Source organism: Scyliorhinus canicula, chromosome 12 (assembly GCF_902713615.1).
Source record: "Scyliorhinus canicula chromosome 12, sScyCan1.1, whole genome shotgun sequence".
Classification (NCBI taxonomy): domain Eukaryota; kingdom Metazoa; phylum Chordata; class Chondrichthyes; order Carcharhiniformes; family Scyliorhinidae; genus Scyliorhinus; species Scyliorhinus canicula.
Window position 1 is genome coordinate 24011912 of NC_052157.1, and position 20888 is coordinate 24032799.

The 20888-nt window shown below is 44.0% G+C and overlaps 1 protein-coding gene across 2 annotated transcripts in view; it reads left to right on the forward strand.

Moving 5' to 3' along the window:
* Positions 1-721: 721 nt before the first annotated feature.
* Positions 722-20888, forward strand: part of leo1 (LEO1 homolog, Paf1/RNA polymerase II complex component) — a 29949-nt gene continuing 9782 nt past the window's right edge. For both annotated transcript variants that reach the window (XR_005462502.1, XM_038813214.1), the window contains exons 1-10: positions 722-871; positions 1894-2955; positions 6102-6203; positions 6366-6457; positions 10632-10777; positions 13989-14073; positions 14239-14333; positions 17922-18056; positions 18430-18565; positions 18727-18913. Coding sequence is in view for 1 of the 2 variants with exons in the window: in XM_038813214.1 (XP_038669142.1) it covers positions 814-871; positions 1894-2955; positions 6102-6203; positions 6366-6457; positions 10632-10777; positions 13989-14073; positions 14239-14333; positions 17922-18056; positions 18430-18565; positions 18727-18913 (2098 nt within the window). In the remaining variant the exon portion in view is untranslated. The remainder of the gene's footprint in view (positions 872-1893; positions 2956-6101; positions 6204-6365; positions 6458-10631; positions 10778-13988; positions 14074-14238; positions 14334-17921; positions 18057-18429; positions 18566-18726; positions 18914-20888) is intronic.

Sequence of the window (20888 nt, forward strand, 5' to 3'; positions counted from 1 at the left end):
TGGGACCCTGGAGCTGTGAAGCATTGATGCTAACCACTATGCTACCGTGCTGCCCCTTTTAGGGAATGTGGCTGCAGCTCACCTCCCTGGCGGGTTAGGGAATGTGGCTGCAGCGGGACCACTGGCGGGTTAGGGAATGTGGCTGCAGCGCCCCCTCTGGCGGGTTAGGGAATGTGGCTGCAGCTCCCCTCCCTGGTGGGTTAGGGAATGTGGCTGCAGTGCCCGCTCTGGCTGGTTAGGGAATGTGGCTGCAACTCCCCTCCCTGGCGGGTTAGGGAATATGGCTGCAGCGGCCCCTCTGGCGGGTTAGGGAATGTGGCTACAGCGGCCCCTCTGGCAGGTTAGGGAATGTGGCTGCAGCGGCCCCTCTGGCAGGTTAGGGAATATGGCTACATTGCCCCCTCTGGCTGGTTAGGGAATTGGCTACAGCGGGCCCTTTGCTCGGTTAGGGAACGTGGCTGCAGCGGCCCCTCTGGCGGGTTTGGGATTGAGCCTGCAGCGCCCCCTCTGGCAGGTTAGGGAATGTGGCTGCAGCGCCCCCCTCTGGCGGGTTAGGGAATGTGGCTGCAGCTCCCCTCCCTGGCGGGTTAGGGAATGTGGCTGCAGCTCCCCTCCCTGGCGGGTTAGGGAATGTGGCTACAGCTCCCCTCCCTGGCAGGTTAGGGAACGTGGCTGCAGCTCTGGCCCCGGTGAATTCCGCGTGCGGCAACGCTGGCTTTCCCCTCCCTGGCCGTGCGCATGCGTTGCCGCGCGACGAGTGCCGTAAAGTGATTGGGCGGCCTGCAGTTCCGGCTGTCTTTGCGACTCGGCAAGATGGCGGACATGGCGGATCTATTTGGCAGCGACGGGGACAGCGAGCCCGAGCAGAAAGGTAACCGGCGCCCCGGGGCTGGGGGTAAACAGTGCACTTGCCCGGGTTCTGTCACCATCGCCCTGTCGGATGTACTCACGGACTGAGGCGGCGCAGGCCGGCCGGCCGGGCCCAGAGGCTTTGGCCATTAAAAGATGCTCAGACTCTTGTTGACTGACCAAGGAGCCCCTGCTTGTTGTTACTGGATGGGGGCCTATTGGGGGCTCAGACCACCCACCAGCTCCCCATCTGAAACCTTTTTTGCCAGTGCAGATCTGTGGACTTGAGCTGATCAAACCTGTTAAGATCTGAGCCACCAGCAGAACCAAAAAGGAGCGATGGAAACTGGCATTTTAGTCTCTAAAACACCCTGCCTTCCCTCAGAACCATACAATCTCTACAGTGCAGGAGGCCATTCAGCCCATCGAGTCTGCATCAACCCATTGAAAGACACCCTATCCAGGCTCACTCCCTAACCCCACCTAACCTGCACATCTTTGGACTGTGGAAGGAAACCGGAGCACCCAGAGGAAACCCACGCAGACACTGGGTGAACATGCAGACTCTGCACAGACAGTGACCCAAGGCTGGAATTGCACCCGGATCCCTGGTGCTGTGATGCAGCAGTGCCAACCACTGTGCCTCCCTTGCTCAAGTTCCACTTTGAGATTTGATGGCCATTTTTGTGTTTTTCACAATAACTTCATTGAAATGTACTTGTGACAATAAGTGATTATTATTAGGGGCTGGTTTAGCACAAGGCTAAATAGCTGACTTTTAAAGCAGACAAAGGCAGGCCAGCAGTGCCGTTCAATTCCCGTACCAGCCTCCCCGGACAGGCGCCAGAATGTGGCGACCAGAGGCTTTTCACAGTAACTTCATTTGAAGCTTACTTGTGACAGTAAGCAATTTTAATTTAATTTCATTTTCGTATTGGAATCAAGCTACACAAAAGGCTAATATTACTGTCACAATATCTTTTAATTTGAGTACAGAGACAGAAACGGAGCCAGATTCATCAGATTGATTTGTTTGTTCCACAGATTTTGACTCGGGATCTGGATCAGGCTCTGATTCGGAGCAGGAACGAGCAGCATCAGAAAGCAATCCTTCAGGGAGCGAAAGTGAAAGAGAAGGTGCGAATGAGGATGAAGATGGGAGAGAGGCTGCAAAGCCTAGTAATAAAGAGTTATTTGGAGAGGACAGTGAGGATGAAGTACACTCAAGACACAGTGGAAGTGACGACAGATCTGATAACCAGTCCATAGCTTCAGGACACTCTGAGCAAGATGATGTCCAGCATTCAGAGACAGAGCAGCAAAGTGGCTCTGAGGAACAACAGTTTGACAATGAAGATGACGACAATCGTTCTGATGCGGGCAGCATGCATTCTGATGCAGGCAGTGTGGGCTCTGAGGCTGGCAGTGTGCATTCTGATCATGGCAGTGTGCATTCTGATCGTGGCAGTGTGCATTCTGACGCTGGCAGTGCGCATTCTGACGCTGGCAGTGCGCATTCTGACGCTGGCAGTGCGCATTCTGACGCTGGCAGTGCGCATTCTGATGCTGGCAGTGCGCATTCTGGCGCTGGCAGTGCGCATTCTGGCGCTGGCAGTGCGCATTCTGGCGCTGGCAGTGCGCATTCTGACGCTGGCAGTGCGCATTCTGACGCTGGCAGTGCCCATTCTGACGCTGGCAGTGCCCATTCTGACGCTGGCAGTGCGCACTCTGACGCTGGCAGTGTGCACTCTGATGTGGGCAGTCCCCATTCTGATGCTGGGAGTACCGGTACCGATGCTGGCAGTGTCCACTCCGAAGCTGGCAGCATCCAATCTGATGCTGGCAGCGTGCGATCCCACTCCGAAGCTGGCAATGTCCATTCCGATGCCGGCAGCGCCCATTCCCGATCTGATGTCGCCAGTAACCATTCCCACTCCGATGCTGCCAGTAACCAGTCAGATGCTGAGGTTTCTGGAAAGGAGGCGCACTCTGAGAATGAGAAATGGGAGAGAGAATCCAGAAGTGACCAATCAGATGAAGAGGGAAAACCACATCATTCGGATGAGGAACAGCATCTTTCGGACGATGAGCAGGAACATAAATCAGGTAAATTATTTGGCAGAGAGGAGGATTGAACTTGGTGCGTTACCGGTCTGTGTGGCTCAGGTACTGATTGGGCAAGTTTCTTGAGCATTAGTACAGCCCAGTCTAAGCTGACTTAATTGAAACATCATGCCAGAAGAACCCTGTGAGTCGTGTTGGTTCAATATGTTGATCGTCACAAGAAGAAGCAACCGTTTGTGTGTCGCTTTTCAGGTTCCCTATCAATGGTTTCAGATTGTTCAAAACTGATAATCCGGTTTGCAAAAGATGCTTTGAGGTCTTGATAGGTGTCGGTCAAAATATTGCTTAGTTTTCCCTTCAAATTGCTTGTGTGGTCCCACAAATATGAAGTTAAACTTTTTTCAACCTTTTTAAGGTATCATAATCTGTGATAGAACCATTTGACATACCATTTAAAATGTGGTCATCAAAGATTCATCAAGGGTAAATGAAATAAGTAACCTGTGTGTGGAAATCCGTGGCGGAGTTCTCCCATTTCGAGACTAAGTGCAGTGGCGGGCGGCTCCGGCCAACCGGAACAGTGGGATCTCACGCAGATCCTGCACTTGGAAGCTCATTACTTATGTACCAGACCATGCAGAATGTCAGCAACCCAAAGGAAAAGGGCTAGCGGTCTCTAGAATATGTCTGTTCCTCAATTCAGCCACCTCCCGAGCCCGTCACGTGCATGGCACCCATGCCTCACTTGGACTTCTACTCACCGCATCTGGAGCCTTCATCCATCTCCTTCCAGTGTATGATGTTTGACCCCTTTGTGATCTTTTCATGCAGTCTTGTTGGGGTCAAGCTTCCCTCCCCTTGGCCTTCTCTCTGCCTTCCATTGTTTGTCTTCACCCACCTCCTTGTTTCTCTGCTTGCCATCGTGAGTCATCACCACTCCCCCATCCTTGCATAGCTCTTCCAAATTGCCCCCTTTTTCTTCATTAGGCCTCACAACCTGGCCTCACCTCGCACTCCATCCCTGGTCGAACTTCAGACCTTGGTTGCGGTAGCTGCATGAACCCCGCAGCACAGTGCTGTCCAGATAAACACTGCTGTGTGGCACCAGGGGGAAGGAGACCCCTGTACTCCCCAACACCAGGCACAGTACTGGTGATCCGACTCGGCGACGCTGGAGGGTCCATGGTCTAGCAGCACAGTGCTGTCCATGAAGACCAGTCCGGCATGGAGCTGGAGGCAGGAACCGGTCTGCTCCAGCAGAGTGGTGAGCAGTGCAGCACTACGGCAGAAAGTTGTTGCACTCACCCCAAAGTCTCTGCCTTGTTCACACCACTGTTTTATCAGTCAGATTCGGCACTGGCGTAAATTCCTACTGGCGTGACGCAAGATTGAAAGGTTTGACGGGAGGCCGATGGGCAACTGTTTTAAGAAGCATTCATGAGATGCAAGTTTCATTTGCCCCCCCTGCCAGTGGGAATAGTCACCCACCATTGGGAGAATGGCAAAGGGATTTTACGTCGGTGGGTTTCCGACTTTTTGGCGCCCGCCACCAAAACCACCATGGGCTGGTTGGGAGAATTCCGACCTGTGAGTCATTATTTATATTTCCAAATGTTTATTTGTTCCCAATTTACTGAGAATCTGTCTAATGGCAGAATTCAGCATTTTCATTTTCCACATGGAAAAATCAGTTGCTTTAATCAGTTTTCAATATTATAAGTTGGCGAAATAGGGCTACATATTTTTCAAATATTCACAACTTCAATATTTGTAATCTTGTATATTGGGAGTATCACTCCGAATTTGATTTTGAGCAGTCCTGCTCTTTGTAATATTGCTTCTATAATTTAACTTTCTGTGAAAATGGCTGGGTGAGGAAGGGGGGTGTGAATAAGTTTCTGGCCCACAACACCTGGTTTCCCCAGCGTCGTGTTTCGGGCGTTGCCCAATGATGTGCTGAGGAAACCCTCAGACGTTCCCATGTAAGCATTTATCTGGCAATTGCCCAGAAGTGCTAACTTCCTCCGGACAATTGCGCTGAGCTGGGAACCATCCAACAGAAATGATTTAGCCCCGAGTTACTCGAGTTAAAGGAACCTGCTACGACTGGGTCCGATCCTTCCCTCCCGGTACATCCCAGATGGACCTCCACTCCCAGGCGGAACCTCCTGCTCCTAGACGGGACCTCCCTCTCCCAGACGGGACCTCCCTCTCCCAGACGGGACCTCCCTCTCCCAGACGGGACCTCCCTCTCCCAGACGGGACCTCCCTCTCCCAGACGGGACCTCCCTCTCCCAGACGGGACCTCCCTCTCCCAGACGGGACCTCCCTCTCCCAGACGGGACCTCCCTCTCCCAGACGGGACCTCCCTCTCCCAGACGGGACCTCCCTCTCCCAGACGGGACCTCCCTCTCCCAGACGGGACCTCCCTCTCCCAGACGGGACCTCCCTCTCCCAGACGGGACCTCCCTCTCCCAGACGGGACCTCCCTCTCCCAGACGGGACCTCCCTCTCCCAGACGGGACCTCCCTCTCCCAGACGGGACCTCCCTCTCCCAGACGGGACCTCCCTCTCCCAGACGGGACCTCCCTCTCCCAGACGGGACCTCCCTCTCCCAGACGGGACCTCCCGCTCCCAGACGGGACCTCCCGCTCCCAGACCGGACCTCCCGCTCCCAGACCGGACCTCTGCTCCCAGGTGGGACATCCACACCCCCCACCTCCTTTTTATATTCACAGACAAAGGCGCACACACACACTCTTTCCCCCCCCCCCTCCGATTGCCTAAACTTGAAGACTTTGACAAAGAGTCATCTAGACTTGAAATATGAGCTCTATTCTCTCTCCACAGATGCTGTCATTTTCTGTTTTTCATAGAATTTACAGTGCAGAAGGTATAAGGTTTACCTGCTCCCTTTAAATTGTCCCTTTAAATCTCCGCTTTACGGCTGCTACTGTCACAAAAAGGGGAAGTGACTTCCCTCTACAGGCCAGTTACTCAACGATGATGCTTCGCTGCTCCTGTCTCATTCGGCCTGAGTGAGGAAGGCTGGGTGAGATAGGGGGCTTCAGAATCCCAGCAAAGGTAAGTCCAGCGAAAGTGGCAATCCAACGGAGATTACCACTCTGCGGAAGTTACAGGCCAGTCTGAGTTTAAAAAGTTGTCTTTTAAACTGTCCTCCATTTCAGTTTCTGCAAGAGACAGTGACAGTGATGATGAAATAGTTAGACAAAAAACAAAGAAAAGAATTGCTTCCGATTCTGATTCTGACAGTGATGCAAAAGATGCAGGTAAGATTCTTTTAGCTATTTTATCCTTCTGGTGAAAAAGTTTTGTTCACAAACCATCTCTCTACTTTAAAGAAAAGAAGGTACCAGAATATTGGTGCTGCTACTTTATACACTACTGTGCAATCTTTTCCTAAATATATTGATGATGTGACTGTGCTGCAGATAAAATAGAAGGCGATGATCTTTTTGGGGGTGCAGATGATATTTCATCCGATAGCGAAGGTGAGAAGCCTCCCACTCCAGGCCAACCTGTAGTAAGTATTTGTTAAACATTTCTAATAAGTCTATTTTTCATCTTCTAGACTGCGACTACTGCAGAAACTTGGACATTTTAAGTTGAATTTCCTCCAATTTAATTTGAATACTTGAAAGTTTTAATAAAGTTGCGTTCAGCCGTGTCAAAATTGCATATAGAATTACATAGTGCAGAGATTGGCCATTCAGTCTAACCAGTTCATGTCATCATTGTGCTCCATTCAAGCACCCCCTCATTCTTCCGCTCAATTCTATCAGCAAAACCCTCTTTTTCCTTTTCCTTCCTATGCTTATCTTGCTTCCTTAAAATGCATCCACTCTATTCACCTCAGCTGCTCTCTGTGGTAGAAAGCTTTGTATTCCCAGCTCTCTGGCCAAGACTCTTTGGAATTTCCAATTTGATTTCTTGGTGACTGTCATATTGGCGACCTCTAGTCTTCCCCCAAGTGGAAACGCTCTGCGCCTATTCTTATTAAAACCTTTCATGATTTAAAACTGAGAAAGATTGCTGCTCGTATGGAGCTGGGAATTGATTGAAAAAAGAAAAAAGTGACATTGAATTTGCGCAAGGCATTGGCTAGGCCACAGTCCGATTATATGTGTTGGGGCGATTCTCTAAAATTATTGCTGGGTGAATAGAGGTTCAAGATTAAGAGGGTTAGAGAAAGTAATAGTTTCCACTGGCTGGTAAATTTTTAATTCATGGGACTTGGGATCTGGATTCTCAAAATAAAAACAAAGAGGAATGTTAGATTGGCATTGCATAAAGTGATGTTACACCTTTGTAAATAGTGACACTGTTGCACTGTTCTTTAAATTTTTAACTAGTCCGCATGTCAAATTGAACGTTATGGGGTGACATTTTAACTGTTTTATCATCCTTGGTGATTTTTTGTGTTCATCAAAAATTAGGAATGTTAGCACTGGAAAATGGAGCACTCTTCATTTTTGGGTACTCAGTCCCAACATTAAGTACTTTCAATCTGGGTATATGGTAAGACCAGATGAGTTGTTTTATGAACAAAGGTTGGACAAGCTAGGCTTGTATACGCTGGAGTTTAAAAGAGTAAGAGGTGACTTGATGGAAACATAAAAAATCCTGAGGGGTCTTGACAGGGTGGATGTGGAGAGGATGTTTCCTCTTGGGGGAGAATCTAGAGCTAGGGGTCACTGTTTAAAACAGCGCCCGAACAGGGCACGAAAAATGTATCCTGAACTCTCGTGGCAGTTGTGAACAATCGCTGCATGGAAGGTGTGCTCCATTTTACTGTGTTTTTTTATGGCCATATTCTGTTTCTCGTTCTCTTATAGAGGCATCAGGTTAGGTCTAATGATCGTATTAAGCTTGTTATACTGCTGTTCTCCTGTCCTCCTCTTGTCCATGTATGTGGGGCCTTTTGTTTTTGCTTGCTGTGCTGTATCATTCTTGTGATTTTCTTGTGTTGTTTGTTAAAATATCAATAAATATACTTGTCGTCCATATAAAATGGAGATGAGGCTAAATAAATTCTGTCAGAGGGTTGTGAGGCTTTAGAAATCCCTTCCTGAAAAGGCAGTCGAAGCAAAGTCTTTGAGTATTTTTAATAATAATAATAATCCTTTATTGTCACAAGTAGGCTTCAATGAAGTTACTGTGAAAAACCCCTAGCCGCCACATTCCGGCACCTGTTCGGGGAGGCCGGTACGGGAATTGATCACTAGCTGCTGGTCTTGTTCTGCATTACAAGCCAACTGTTTATCCCACTGTGCTAAACCAGCCACCTTTTAAGACATAGATGGATAGATTCTTGGTGAGCTAGGTTATCAGAGGTAGGTGGGATGCAGATTTGAGGTTAGTATCAGATCAGCCATGATCTTATCAAATGCGGGGTAGGCCTGAGGGGTTGAATGGCCTACTCCTGCGCCTTGTTTGTTTGTATGTAAGAGTTAGGTACATTCCATTGACCCTGTGCAACCTATGTCAAACCACAGTCTTAAAGCAGTCCTGCTAATCAGCTTGTGAGAATGATTCACTTTTCTGGGTAATTGCTAAATCGGTGCAGTTCTATGAAATGTGCTCGTGCCCATCAGGAGCTCGGGGCTGGCAAGAGTGACTTCGTGCCATTGACTCATCACCCTGTTGCAGTACAGTTTCTGCAGATGACGGGAGTGTATCCAAGACGATTGCAATAATTCTTTTGGTTGTTCGCAAACTAGGAAAATAATTTCAGTATGCAATCTATGCTTTTAGGAGAAGGCTAACGGTACTACATAACATCGAATATGTCTTTAAATTCTATTTCGTGTTTTTTGTTGCAACTTTTCCCTTCTTCCCGTAAAAGGTAATTTCTCCTCTTCCCTGAAAAGATAATGTGAAGTACCAAAAGGATTTGCAGGTTTTTAAACAAATGTTTGTTCATGGGATGTGGGCATCACAGACGAGGTCAAAATTTAATGCCCATCCCTGAGTGCCCTTAAAGAGGTGATGGTGAGCAACCTTATTGAGCCACTGCAGTCCTTGTGGTGATTATACTTTGTCATAGTATTTTGATACAACTGAGTGGCTTGCTAACCCACTCCAGGAGGCAGTTAGAGTTAACTACATTGCTGTGGGCCTGGAGTCACATATAAAGGTAAAACCTGGTAGAATTAACACATTTCCTACCAAGAAGGGCATTGGTGAACTAGATGGATTTTTACAACAACTCGCTGGGTTTCGTGGCCACCATTGCAAATAGAATATTTTTATTTGGGCAGCACGGTAGCACAAGTGGTTAGCACTGTGGCGTCCAGATTCAATTCCCCGCTGGGTCACTGTCTGTTTGGAGTCTGCACGTTCTCCCTGTGTCTGCGTGGGTTTCCTCCCACAATCCAAATACGTGCAGGTTAGGCGGATTGGCCATGCTAAATTGTCCTTGTGTCGAAAAAGGTTAGATGGGGTTATTGGGTTACGGGGCTAGGGCGGAAGTGAGGGCTTAAATGGGTCGGTGCAGACCTGATGGTCCAATGGCCTCCTTCTGCACTGTACGTTCTATGTTATTCCAGATTTTAAAAAAAACTGACTTCAGGTCAAGGGGAATTGGGGATGGGCAATAAATGTTGGCTATGTCAGCAATGACCACATCCCATAAATGAATTTTAAAAAATGAACTTGTGTCTCTGGATTGTTACGACATCCTGGGTTAGTGTGCAGTCAATTCCAGTCCCACTTGACCCGGAGTCGCAACACAATTGAATTCACAAATAATTCTTAGAAAAATACTCAAAATCTTTGGTCCTAGCCTGCCCAATAATTATAGTCACCAGGTTTGTAAATTTAAACACATTTACTTTTTATTTATATCAAGAGCTATAATGAAATAAATAATTATAATCAAATACAACTGGTTGACTATCATCTAATTCCTAATCCCCCACTTTAACTTGCCCCCCCCCCCCCTCTCTAATATATATACACACACACACGACAGATAAATGCAGAGGGGAGGAGGGGGAATAAAAATAAAAAGTAAAGGGGAAAAAGCCCCTACCGGGAATTACCGGGAAGAATATAGCTCTTTGGCAAGCCAGTTAATCAAACCCATCTCTCAGGTGCAGAAAAGTTTGGGTCTTGCTGTCCAAAGCTAGCAGCACCGTATACTATGTTGCAACTTCTTGAATTCCTCCTCCTCTCTCCTACTTGACTTAAAGATACATGTCCATTAAGCATCCTTGGATCAAAATGATAACAGCAAAAATAAAGGAAGGTTGAAATAAGGGAATCAGCAGAAACGACCCTTATGGGATCATTAGTTCAGACCTCTGGACATAACCGCTATGCTACTCTACCCTAACTAATAATCTGAGGAACTGTGGCCTGAAAGTTCCTTCAATAGTCATAACCACCTTCATACCAGCTGAAAGGAATTTGTCCCATGCAGGGGAGATTTTTATGGCTTCCACAAGTCATATAACTTCCACACCCAAGGAGAGTATCTGGCTAGATATGAACATCATTTAGAGCTGGATCTCTGATCTCAACTAACTGGGACTTTATGGAGTTGAAATCCTCTGGTGGGGGGGGGGGGGGGGTTGAGTCGAGGGGGGACAGCAATGCTATCCACTAAATCAAAGGCTCTCTCGCTGTTCTGGGTGGATATACAGTTGGCATCAATCCTTGTCGTTCCCAGCTTAATTATTTTCTTTTTTCTTCAGGATGGGTATGGCATGGACCAGGAACATCAAGAAGAAGAAGCAATCCCAGAAACACGGATTGAAGTAGAGATACCTAAAGTGAACACTGATTTGGGAAATGATCTGTACTTTGTTAAACTACCTAACTTTCTTAGTGTGGAGCCCAGGTATGTCAGACTTGTATCTTGCATCTTCTTAAATATTAGTATGAATGTACAAGCCAGATATCTCGCCCACTTTTGATCACAGCACAGATGCAAAGGATTATTTGGCCCATTTTAGCTCATCCAGAAATATTTTTACAGTTTTTCAAGATAGTATGCAGTCAATTAATTTAGAGTTTCTCCTTCCACTATTCTGCTTCGAAATCCATTCAATGTGTTGCATAAGGAACTCGTGAATAGAAGGTTGTGTTTTTGTTACCTCTATTTAAAGACAAATTTCAAAATGGTTCTCTGATGTTAGGGATCAGTCTTCTGGCTTCTTACTAGGGCGGCAGGGTGGCCCTTTGGTTAGCACTGTTGTCTCACAGCGCCAGGGACCCAGGTTCAATTCCGACCTTGGGTGAATGTCTGTGTGGAGTTTGCACGTTCTCCCCGTGTCTGCTCTGGGTGCTCCGGTTTCTACCCAAGTCAGGTCCAAAGTGGATGATCCCGCATGTTAAAATCCATTTGGCACAGTCTTTGCCCATTTACTTAATCTGTTAAAATCGCTTTGTAATTTTCATACAATGTGACCTTTTTGTAATCAGAAAATTTTAATATTTCCTTTGTGGTGGAAGATATTTCGAAAGTCGCATTAATACTAAAGAATATGGGGGAGGAATTAAATACCACCACCATTACTAGAGAAGTAGTATGATACAAACCAATGGGGCTAAAGGCAGATAAGCCCCCGGCTTTGATAGCTTGCATCCTAGGATCCTAAAAGAAGTTGCTTCAGGGATAGTGGAGTCATTGATTGTAATTTTCCAAAAATCCTTGTATTCTGGAGAAGTACCGGAGGATTGGAAAACTGCCAATGTGACATCTCTATTTAAAAAGGGAGGGAGGCAAAAAGCGGGAAACTGTAGGCCGATTAGCCTAACATCTATTGTTGGAAAAATGTTGGAATCAATATTAAGGAAGTAATAGCAGCACGTTTGGAAATTCATAATCTAAAAAAGCAGAGTCAGCATAGCTCCATGGAAGAGAAATTGTGTCTGACTAATTTATTAGAGTTATTCGAGGAAGCCTCAACCAGAGTGGATAGAGGGGAACTAGTAGATGTGTTGTATTTGGACTTCCAGAAGACATTCAACAAGGTACCCCACAAAAGGATAGTCATAAGCTAAGAGCCCATGGTGTTGGAGGTAGTATATTGGTACGGATAGAGAATTGACTAATGGGCAGGAAACAGTGAGTGGGGATAAGGGGTTCTTTTTCAGGTTGGTGACCTGCAATCTGTAGGGTTCCACAGGGGTCAGTGCTAGGATTACAATTGGTTACAATATATAGTAATGACTTGGAGGAAGGAAGTGAATGTACTGCAGCCAATTTGCAGACAACACAAAAATAGGTGTAAAGACAAGCTGTGCGAGGGATACAAACAGTTTCCAAAGAGATATTAATAAGTTAAGTAAGTGGGGTGAAAAGTTGGAAAATGGAGTACAATGTGGGAAAATGTGAAGTTGTTCACTTTGGAAGGGAGAATAAAAGAACAAAGTATTATTTAAATGGAGAAAAACTGCAGAAAGCTGCAACACAAAGGGACTTGCGGGGGGGAGGGGGGTACTTGTGCACAAAACACAGAAAGCGAGCACACAGGTGCAGCAGGTATTCGGGAAGGCGAATGTAATGTTGGCTCTTATTTCAAGGGGGTATAGAGTATAAGAGAAGGGACATCTTGCTGCAACTGTACAAGGTACTGGTGAGATCACATCAGAAGTACTGTGAGCAGTTTTGGCCCCCTTATCTAAGAAAATATATTATTTCACTGCAGGCAGTTCAGAGAATATTCATTGGAATGATCCTTGATATGGTGGGATTGTTTTATGAGCAAAGGTTAAACAGGTTGGGACACAATGGAATTCAGAAGAATAAGAGGTGATCTCATTGAAATATATAGCATTCTTAAGCGGCTTGACAGGGTAATTGGCAGGATAATCTGGGGCTGTTTAGCACAGGGCGAAATCGCTGGCTTTGAAAGCAGACCAAGGCAGATCAGCAGCACGGTTCAATTCCCGTACCAACCTCCCCGAACAGGCGCCGGAATGTGGTGACGCGGGGCTTTTCACAGTAACTTCATTTGAAGGCTACTTGTGACAATAAGCGATTTTCATTTTCATTTCATTTCATTGCTGAGAGGATGTTTCACCTCATGGGAGAGTTTAGGACCAGAAAGCACAGTCAGGGTAAAAGGGTGTCAATTGGACATGAGGAGGAATTTCCTCTCTCAGAGGGTATGAGTCTTTGGAACTCCTTGCCATAGAGAGCCATGAGGGGGCAGAGTCCCTTGTGTATATATACGGCTGAGATAGATTCTTGATCAGTAAGGCAATCAAGGGTTATGTGAAAAGGACAGACAGGAAAGTGGACGTGAGGAATGTCGGATCAGCCATTATCCTATTGAACGGTGGAACAGGCTGGATGGCCTATTCCTATTTCCTGTGGTCTTATCGTCTTATGATACATGTGTAGATGCTGACCCAAGTAACTCAGAGATAAGATAAAGGCAGCACTTCCTTTATTAAATTACGTTGATTAATGTCAATTTGACTATATCACAAAGCTGCATGTTTTGTGATAGAAGATAAAGCTGAGTTCTGGCTGCATTGACCTTTTTATAAAACTATTTATTCTTTGCTGTGCTCTCCAGCAGTTAGCTGAAAACAATTCATGTCTGAATCCGCCTGATTCACGAGGTGGTTTTGTGAGCTCCCTGTCAATTTGCACAGGATGCATCAGGATTACTGCTCATATTTTATAATCATCTTGCTTGAGCACATACTATAAGAGCTAAGGTTGTTTGGATTGGATTGGATTTTGTTTATTGCACGTGTACAAAGGTACAGTGAAAAGTATTTTTCTGCGAGCAGCGCAGCAGATCATTAAGTACATAAAAAGAAAAGAAAATAAGAGAAAATACATAATGGGACAACACAAGTTACACAATGAAACTACATAAACACAGGCATCGGGTGAAGCATACAAGGGTGTAGTGTTAATCAGGTCAGTCCATAAGAGGGTCGTTTAGGGGTCTGGTAACAGCGGTTTTTGAGTCTCTTCATGCGTGTTCTCAGACTTTTGTATCTCCTGCCCGATGGAAGAAGTTGGAAGAGTGAGTAAGTAAGTTTGTAGTCATTTTTAAATGATCTTTTTTTGTGGGTTTTTGCTTCAGACCATTTGATCCCCAATACTATGAAGATGAATTTGAAGATGAGGAAATGTTGGATGAAGAAGGGAGAACAAGACTTAAGCTAAAGGTAATGCCTTCTCTGTAGGATAAGTGGTAAACTCACCTGATTGTTGAGATTTTGCTGCATGTGATTTACTTTGGAGGGTGGGGGAAGGTGGGGATTGAACTTTCTCATCAAGGAAGTACCCGAGCTATTGACATCTTCAAATTGGATTTTGTTTTCTGGTCTTAGGTTGAAAACACAATTCGCTGGCGAGTGCGTAAAGATGAAGAGGGAAACGAAACTCGCGAAAGTAATGCTCGAATAGTAAAATGGTCAGATGGAAGGTTAGTAATATTCATTACAAATACAGACTAAAATGTCTGACCAAGATGACAAGGGCTGCACAACTCAATATTTTGTATTTCTACTTGGATATATTATGATTTCTTCTGAAGATCCTGGCTTAAGTTTGCTTATTATTATTTGTCACATATCCATGTATTAAAAATAATGCTGAGCACAGTCTGCTCATTCAACCTGCATTGATCGTTATGACCTCAGGAATGTAGGAAGAATGCTACTTTTCTTAAAAGCCAAACAAATATGTGTGTTTATCTGTAATTGTGTGTATGAGAGCGAGTGTGAGACAGAGCGGTAGATATTTTGATTGGTCACCCTTTGGCATTATGTCTCCCATCAGTAGGAACAATTAAGCGGTGGAGCCCCTTTCAAAAGTAATGCATTTATAGAAATGCACGACCTGATGGCTGCACCTATCAGTTTTACAAATTTTATTTTGAGATCCTCAGTTTATGCTGCGCACTTTCAAGCCTCTGATATCAGTTGGGGATATGTAAGTTCTTAAAAGCCTGTCCCAAAATCTGCTCACCAGCTAGTGAAAATTTTACGGTTAAAAGACAGACATTGAAAAAATAACTCTTTGCAACAATGCAAACCGAAAATGTGAAATGAATTTTAGGAATGTTACATACAGGCAGTATGTCTGCTAAAGCTGTGATTAAGGGGTCATAAAAGTGGGTAATTGATTTTTGAACCATTTACTTGTTTACAGATACATGGCTAATGGAATATTGTTTTAATTTTGGAGGATCCCTGGGGTGTAGATAATTTATGAGGGACAGTGCTTAGTCCTGAATAAACAGGTCATGGGACTTCTCAGTGGGAGGAGACCGAAGAATGCCTTATGATGTAATTAAAGGGTGGAGCCAGGTCCGCCTGTAGTTTGCCATAGGATTTTAACTGATAAGACTGGTATTCAGCTGGCTCCTGGAATGTTTTCTCCAAGGTCTTTGCATAGATGCAAACCTGATTGTTAACTTTATTTATAAGTAGCCTTTGAACTATATTGGTTTGCTTAATTAGAATATATGTATGATTGCAGGTGTAGGGAGTAAGTTTAAAAAGTTATTTTTATTTAAGAACTATTGAAACTGTTAATTGTAAAGCTGTTACTTGGTTGCTGATGTGATTGATGAGAAGTTTATTTTGACATAAGATACCGAGGGCAGCACGGTGGCGCAGTGAGTAGCACTGCTGCCTCACGGTGCCGAGGTCCCAGGTTCGATCCCGGCTCTGGGCCACTATCCATGTGCCGTTTGCACATTCTCCCAGTGTTTGCGTGGGTTTCGCCCCCACAACACAAAGATGTGCAGGCTAGGTGGATTGACCACGCTAAATTGCCCCTTAATTGGAAAAAATGAATTGTGTACGCTAAATTTTTTTTAAAACCCATGATACCTATTGGTCACTGCTATCATTCCTGTGACGAAGTATACTTCCCTCACAGTTTTACAAATTGCAAATTGTTGGGTTTCTCATTCGCGGTCCTAATAGATCACCAGGGCTCTTTTTAGTCTTTTATATTTAAAGAGTTGACTTTGCTTTATTTGCAGGTATGCTGATACTGAAAGTGCCTCACATATCTGCACTATCAAATACAAATTCTTTTCTGAATTTGACAAAGTACAAAACAATTTTTAATGTTGCCTTTAAGCAGCAATACTATTAACAAAGAGTTACATTACATTATAGTTTCCATTATTTATTTTGGGGTCCTGCCAAAATCATTGTGTGAATGTATTCTCCCCAACTGAGAATAACGTTAGGGTGGCATGGTGCCGCAATGGTTAGCACTGCTGCCTCATGGCATTGAGGACCTGGGTTCGATCCCGGTCCCAGGTCACTGTCCATGTGGAGTTTGAATTATCCCCTTGTCTACATGGATCTCCCCTCACAACCCAAACATATGCAGGGTAAGTGGATTGACCACGCTAAATTGCCCCTTAATAGGAAAAAAAAATGAATTGGATATTCTACATTTATTAAAAAAAGAGAATATTGTTATAAAAGCAACATTATTTTCTGAACATACTTTCCTAATTTAGTTTATAATTATGAATAGGGGTAGGTCTGTTCTGCCATTTATTGAGATCATGGCTGAGTTGTGTCTTTAACTTGATCCATCTGTCTTCGTTATTTTTACCCTAGTCCAGCAAAAATCTATCAATTTCAGATGCAAAAGCATGAATTGAGCTAACATCAACTGTTTCTGGCGGGAGGTAGTTCCACAATTTTGCATTACATGGAGAAAGACTATTTTAAAATGTAACTATTAGGGTACCTGGTGGCTCAGCAGTTTGGTTCACTAGTATTATATACTGCACATTAGGGTTTTGGGAGAGGTTGAAGAGGAGCTTGGGAATTCCCACTAATAGTCCCCTATCTGGTGAGTGCACAGTCTTAGATGTTTTTTTTTTGCATAGTCTTAGATGAGTTGGCAGGCAGCTATGCCAAATGGAGATCAGCTCTTTCAGCAACACAGCTGCATTGTGTCCTAGTGTTTAATGGCGAGTAATACTGCCGGGTTGGCTGCTCATCACAGTGGCCATTTAATAATATGTACTGTGCCGGAACCTATTTGAAAAGGGGCAGAGAGCAACTTTATTTTCAAAACTTGAGCAAATTTTTTTGTTTTTGTTTTGAAGAATGAAATCGGAATTAGATAGATATCTGACATTGCCAACTTTTGTCAGCAAATGGGTTCAATGTTATTAGCAACCAAGGAAATAGTGTGGAAAGGTAGGCTGGTTTGATCGACAGTCTTCTGCCTGAATCAATTCATTTCTTTAACACACAATTGACTCCCTAAAGAATAAGTAACTGTTTCAGAACTTCAATATTACTGAAATGAAAGACATGTCATTGAAGCTTTTCATCCTGCACTCACAGGACAAATGCAAGAATGCCAAATTTCAAATTATCACAACAATGTGTATTACAGGAGAAAAGGTGTTGATTGATTGGCAGTTCATCTCATTGCCAAAACCACCACATTTGGACATGAAAAGTGCCCAGTTGACCTTGTAATAGCAAGAGTACAGCCCATGATTGGGCAGGATTTGCTGAAAAATCCTGAGTGCGCTACTAGCTGCACCACCAACCAATTTAAGATAATCAGTCAAGCTTGTAATGTGGCCTGCTTTTGCTTGATAGAAGCAGCATACATTCAGACGCAGGGACACGTTCTCTGTAAACAAAAATAATATGTTCAAGCCTTGTGCCATTGTTGAATTACCCAGAAAAATGGGGAGCCTATAGTTTCCGTTGCTTTCTCCATGATATCGCCGTGGCCAGTCAGAGTCGACTTGCCAACAAATCAGCAACCCTTTTCTCCTGTGGTATAAATTGTCGTGATTGTTTGAAATTTGGCATTATTTTGCCTGTCCTGATGAGTGCGAGATGAAAAACTTCAGCAAGATGTCTCCCTTTTCACCAATAATAACTCTGTTCTTATATTAAAGTCCAATGACTTGTGAATTTCTGTGTTATTTCAAGGCACCAAAGCCAGCATGGAAAACTGTCACTGTCTGCATACAGCGTTCAAATAATTATAATTTGTTTTATTATTGTAGTATGTCCTTGCATCTCGGAAATGAAGTTTTTGATGTCTACAAGGCTCCACTTCAAGGGGATCATAACCATCTTTTCATTAGGCAAGGAACTGGTTTGCAAGGTCAGGCAGTCTTCAAAACCAAACTTACCTTCAGGTATGTTGAACTCTCAGGAGTTGAAATTACAGAACTTAATCGGGTGTCTAATAAACTGAATGAAAACATTGTGTGAGTAACACACAATGGCCTAAAAGAATGTTTACCTTGAGTGGAAATATTTGATGAGGACCTGTTTATCTTTTAAATAAAAAGACTGCTTTTACAATGGAAATGGTTTTATATGAAAAATGGCCTTGAAATGTATCAGTATTTTGGTTTCATAATCTAATCCGGTTAAATGCCTTTGTGTTAAACTGTACAAATTAAAGTAAACAAATGTTCCCTTTATCAGGCCCTTTAGAAAATTAAGTCAGCATCTAGGTTCACCATTATAAAGCCACTAAACCATCTTTATCCCAATGTATCACAGGCCTCACTCCACAGACAGCGCTACCCACAGGAAGATGACCCTGTCTTTGGCAGATAGGTGTTCAAAAACACAAAAGATTCGAATCCTACCCATGGCCGGCAGAGATCCAGAGTCCCAGCGCTCTGAAATGATAAAGGTAGATAAACCTGACTGAGCACTAATGAAAATGATTGAAATGGAGGTGCCCTCCCTTAAAGTATTTGCATTTATTGGGGTGGTGTTGTTATCAATGGAGAGTGTATCCATGTGCACTTTGAAGTGACTTAGAAGTATAAAAGCAACTTTTGGCCTTGACAGAAAGAGGAGGAGCGCCTGAAGGCTTCTATTCGAAGGGAGTCACAGCAACGCAGAATGAGAGAGAAGCAGAGTCAGCGAGGCCTTAGCTCCTCCTACCTGGAACCTGACCGCTACGATGAGGAGGAAGAAGGTGACGACACCATCAGCCTCGCAGCCATCAAAAACAAATATAAGGGAGGAGTTAGAGGTATGAAAAATGATCAAGAACTTTGTTCACTGAGCAGCTCATTCTCACAGAAGTACGGCACTGTTTTAATACAAATCTCTCGATTTGCAGCTGAGAAAATAGTGTCTTTGCAAATACAGTATATTTTAATTCTTTCCATAAAGTATTACACCAGTTTGTATAAATAGTCACTTGTGTGTACTAGTGGGATTGGTGATGATGCACCAAATCGTACTTTAGGTCCTGAGTCTAGAATCTGTGGTTACAAATTTGTAGATTATTTGGAAATACTGAAATCGATCAAATCAAATAATGGTTGTAAAGTTTTTCAAAATTTCTCTCAAATGTAAAACATTTTTTTCCTCCACATTTAACAGCCAAATGAAATTGCAGGAATGTGTGGCTAATTGAGTTTCATTCACAAGTCATCAGTTGTGTGATGAAAAGAGGCATTCTGCTATTTTAAAGCAGGATTTCCAACCTCAGTTTCCCACAGATAGCTCACTTGAGAAGCTTTTGTACTTTATTGTCATGAGAAGATTACTTCGATGAAAATAGTGAATCAGAATACTTGCTAAATTAAAATGTTTCAGCGACTTGATGTTGACAATTGACATTCTACTGCTGAAATGCTGAACATAGCAAATTCTGATGTAACTGAATTATTTTCATCCCAAGGTGGAAATGGGGCATTAGTTGACTGAAAATTGCGATGCAGAAATACCTTCTTCCTGCCCACCTCCAGCAGTGACTGTGATGTTTGAACTAGCTACAAAATAGGAGTCTACTTAAAATACACAGATTGAATTTCCATGCCCTATTTAGGATCTGGTGCAATTTTGTTTTTGCACTACATGGAGAAGAACCCATTGAATGGCCAATCCAGTTGTTTTAAAGGGACTGCTGCAGGCAGGTCATTAAAAAAATTAAAAAAATAAAAACAGACTTTGCCAGTGAATTTAGTGGAAGAACAAGGAGCATTCATGCGCATCCAACCCCCCAAAACCTCCCACCTGTTGCCAGCCACTTTTTGCCTCTTCCATGCATCAATTCTATCTCTATTTGTGAAGGAGTCACTGGATATTCTGCCTCTACCCTGCCCCCGTCAATGAGTTGGCTTTCCGTGTTCTTTCAACACCAGTAGCTCGCAGATATTATGGTCATGAGGCATGACCATAAAAAGACTTCAGGCTTCCGTCGCGTCATCAGGCAGACATCTCGCAAACTGCTCGATGTGGCGTTTTAACTGAAAATCACCACGTCCACCTAAGAATTCTGTTTATACTTGTATAATACCATCTGTGATAAAAGAGGAATGAATGTCACCAAGAACATTATAAATAGTCTCATTTTATTAATACAGGTTCTAAGAAACTTGAACGTTGAAATTATGCTGACATTAGCATGTGAGGACTTAATGAAATTTCTCTGCCCACTATTTTAGTCTGTTAGTATCCTGCAGAATATTACCATGTAAACTGCTATAATAACAGTGGCAGCGTATTAAACATATGAACTCAATCACATATAGTTCACAAACACACATTTTGTTGATTATAGGATAGACTTAGCTCTGCACCGAAAGCCTGTAAATCCATCTTTTAAAATCTTGCAAGATATAAGTAGAGCCATCATCAATCTCGCAGTTGTGGCTCATTCCCTAGAGTGCATTGCTTAGAAACTATTTTGGAGGAGTATGGCTGGATACGATGAATAATAAGGCAAAGCAGGTACCAGAGTTTCAGGAAGAGGAAAAGTAAGAATGGAGAACTTGGGTCCGAGCAGCCAATATGTGCCAGGAAACTGAAATGGAGACACATTTAATTATCAGATCAGGGGCAGAGAGCTAGGTGCAGCATGACAGGAATTTAAGGTGATAGCTTTTTAAAAAAAGTCCAATTAAGGGACAATTTACCGTGGCCGATCCACCAACCCTGCACATCTTTGGGAGACTTACGCAGACATGGGGAGAATGTGCAACTGCACAGTGACCTGG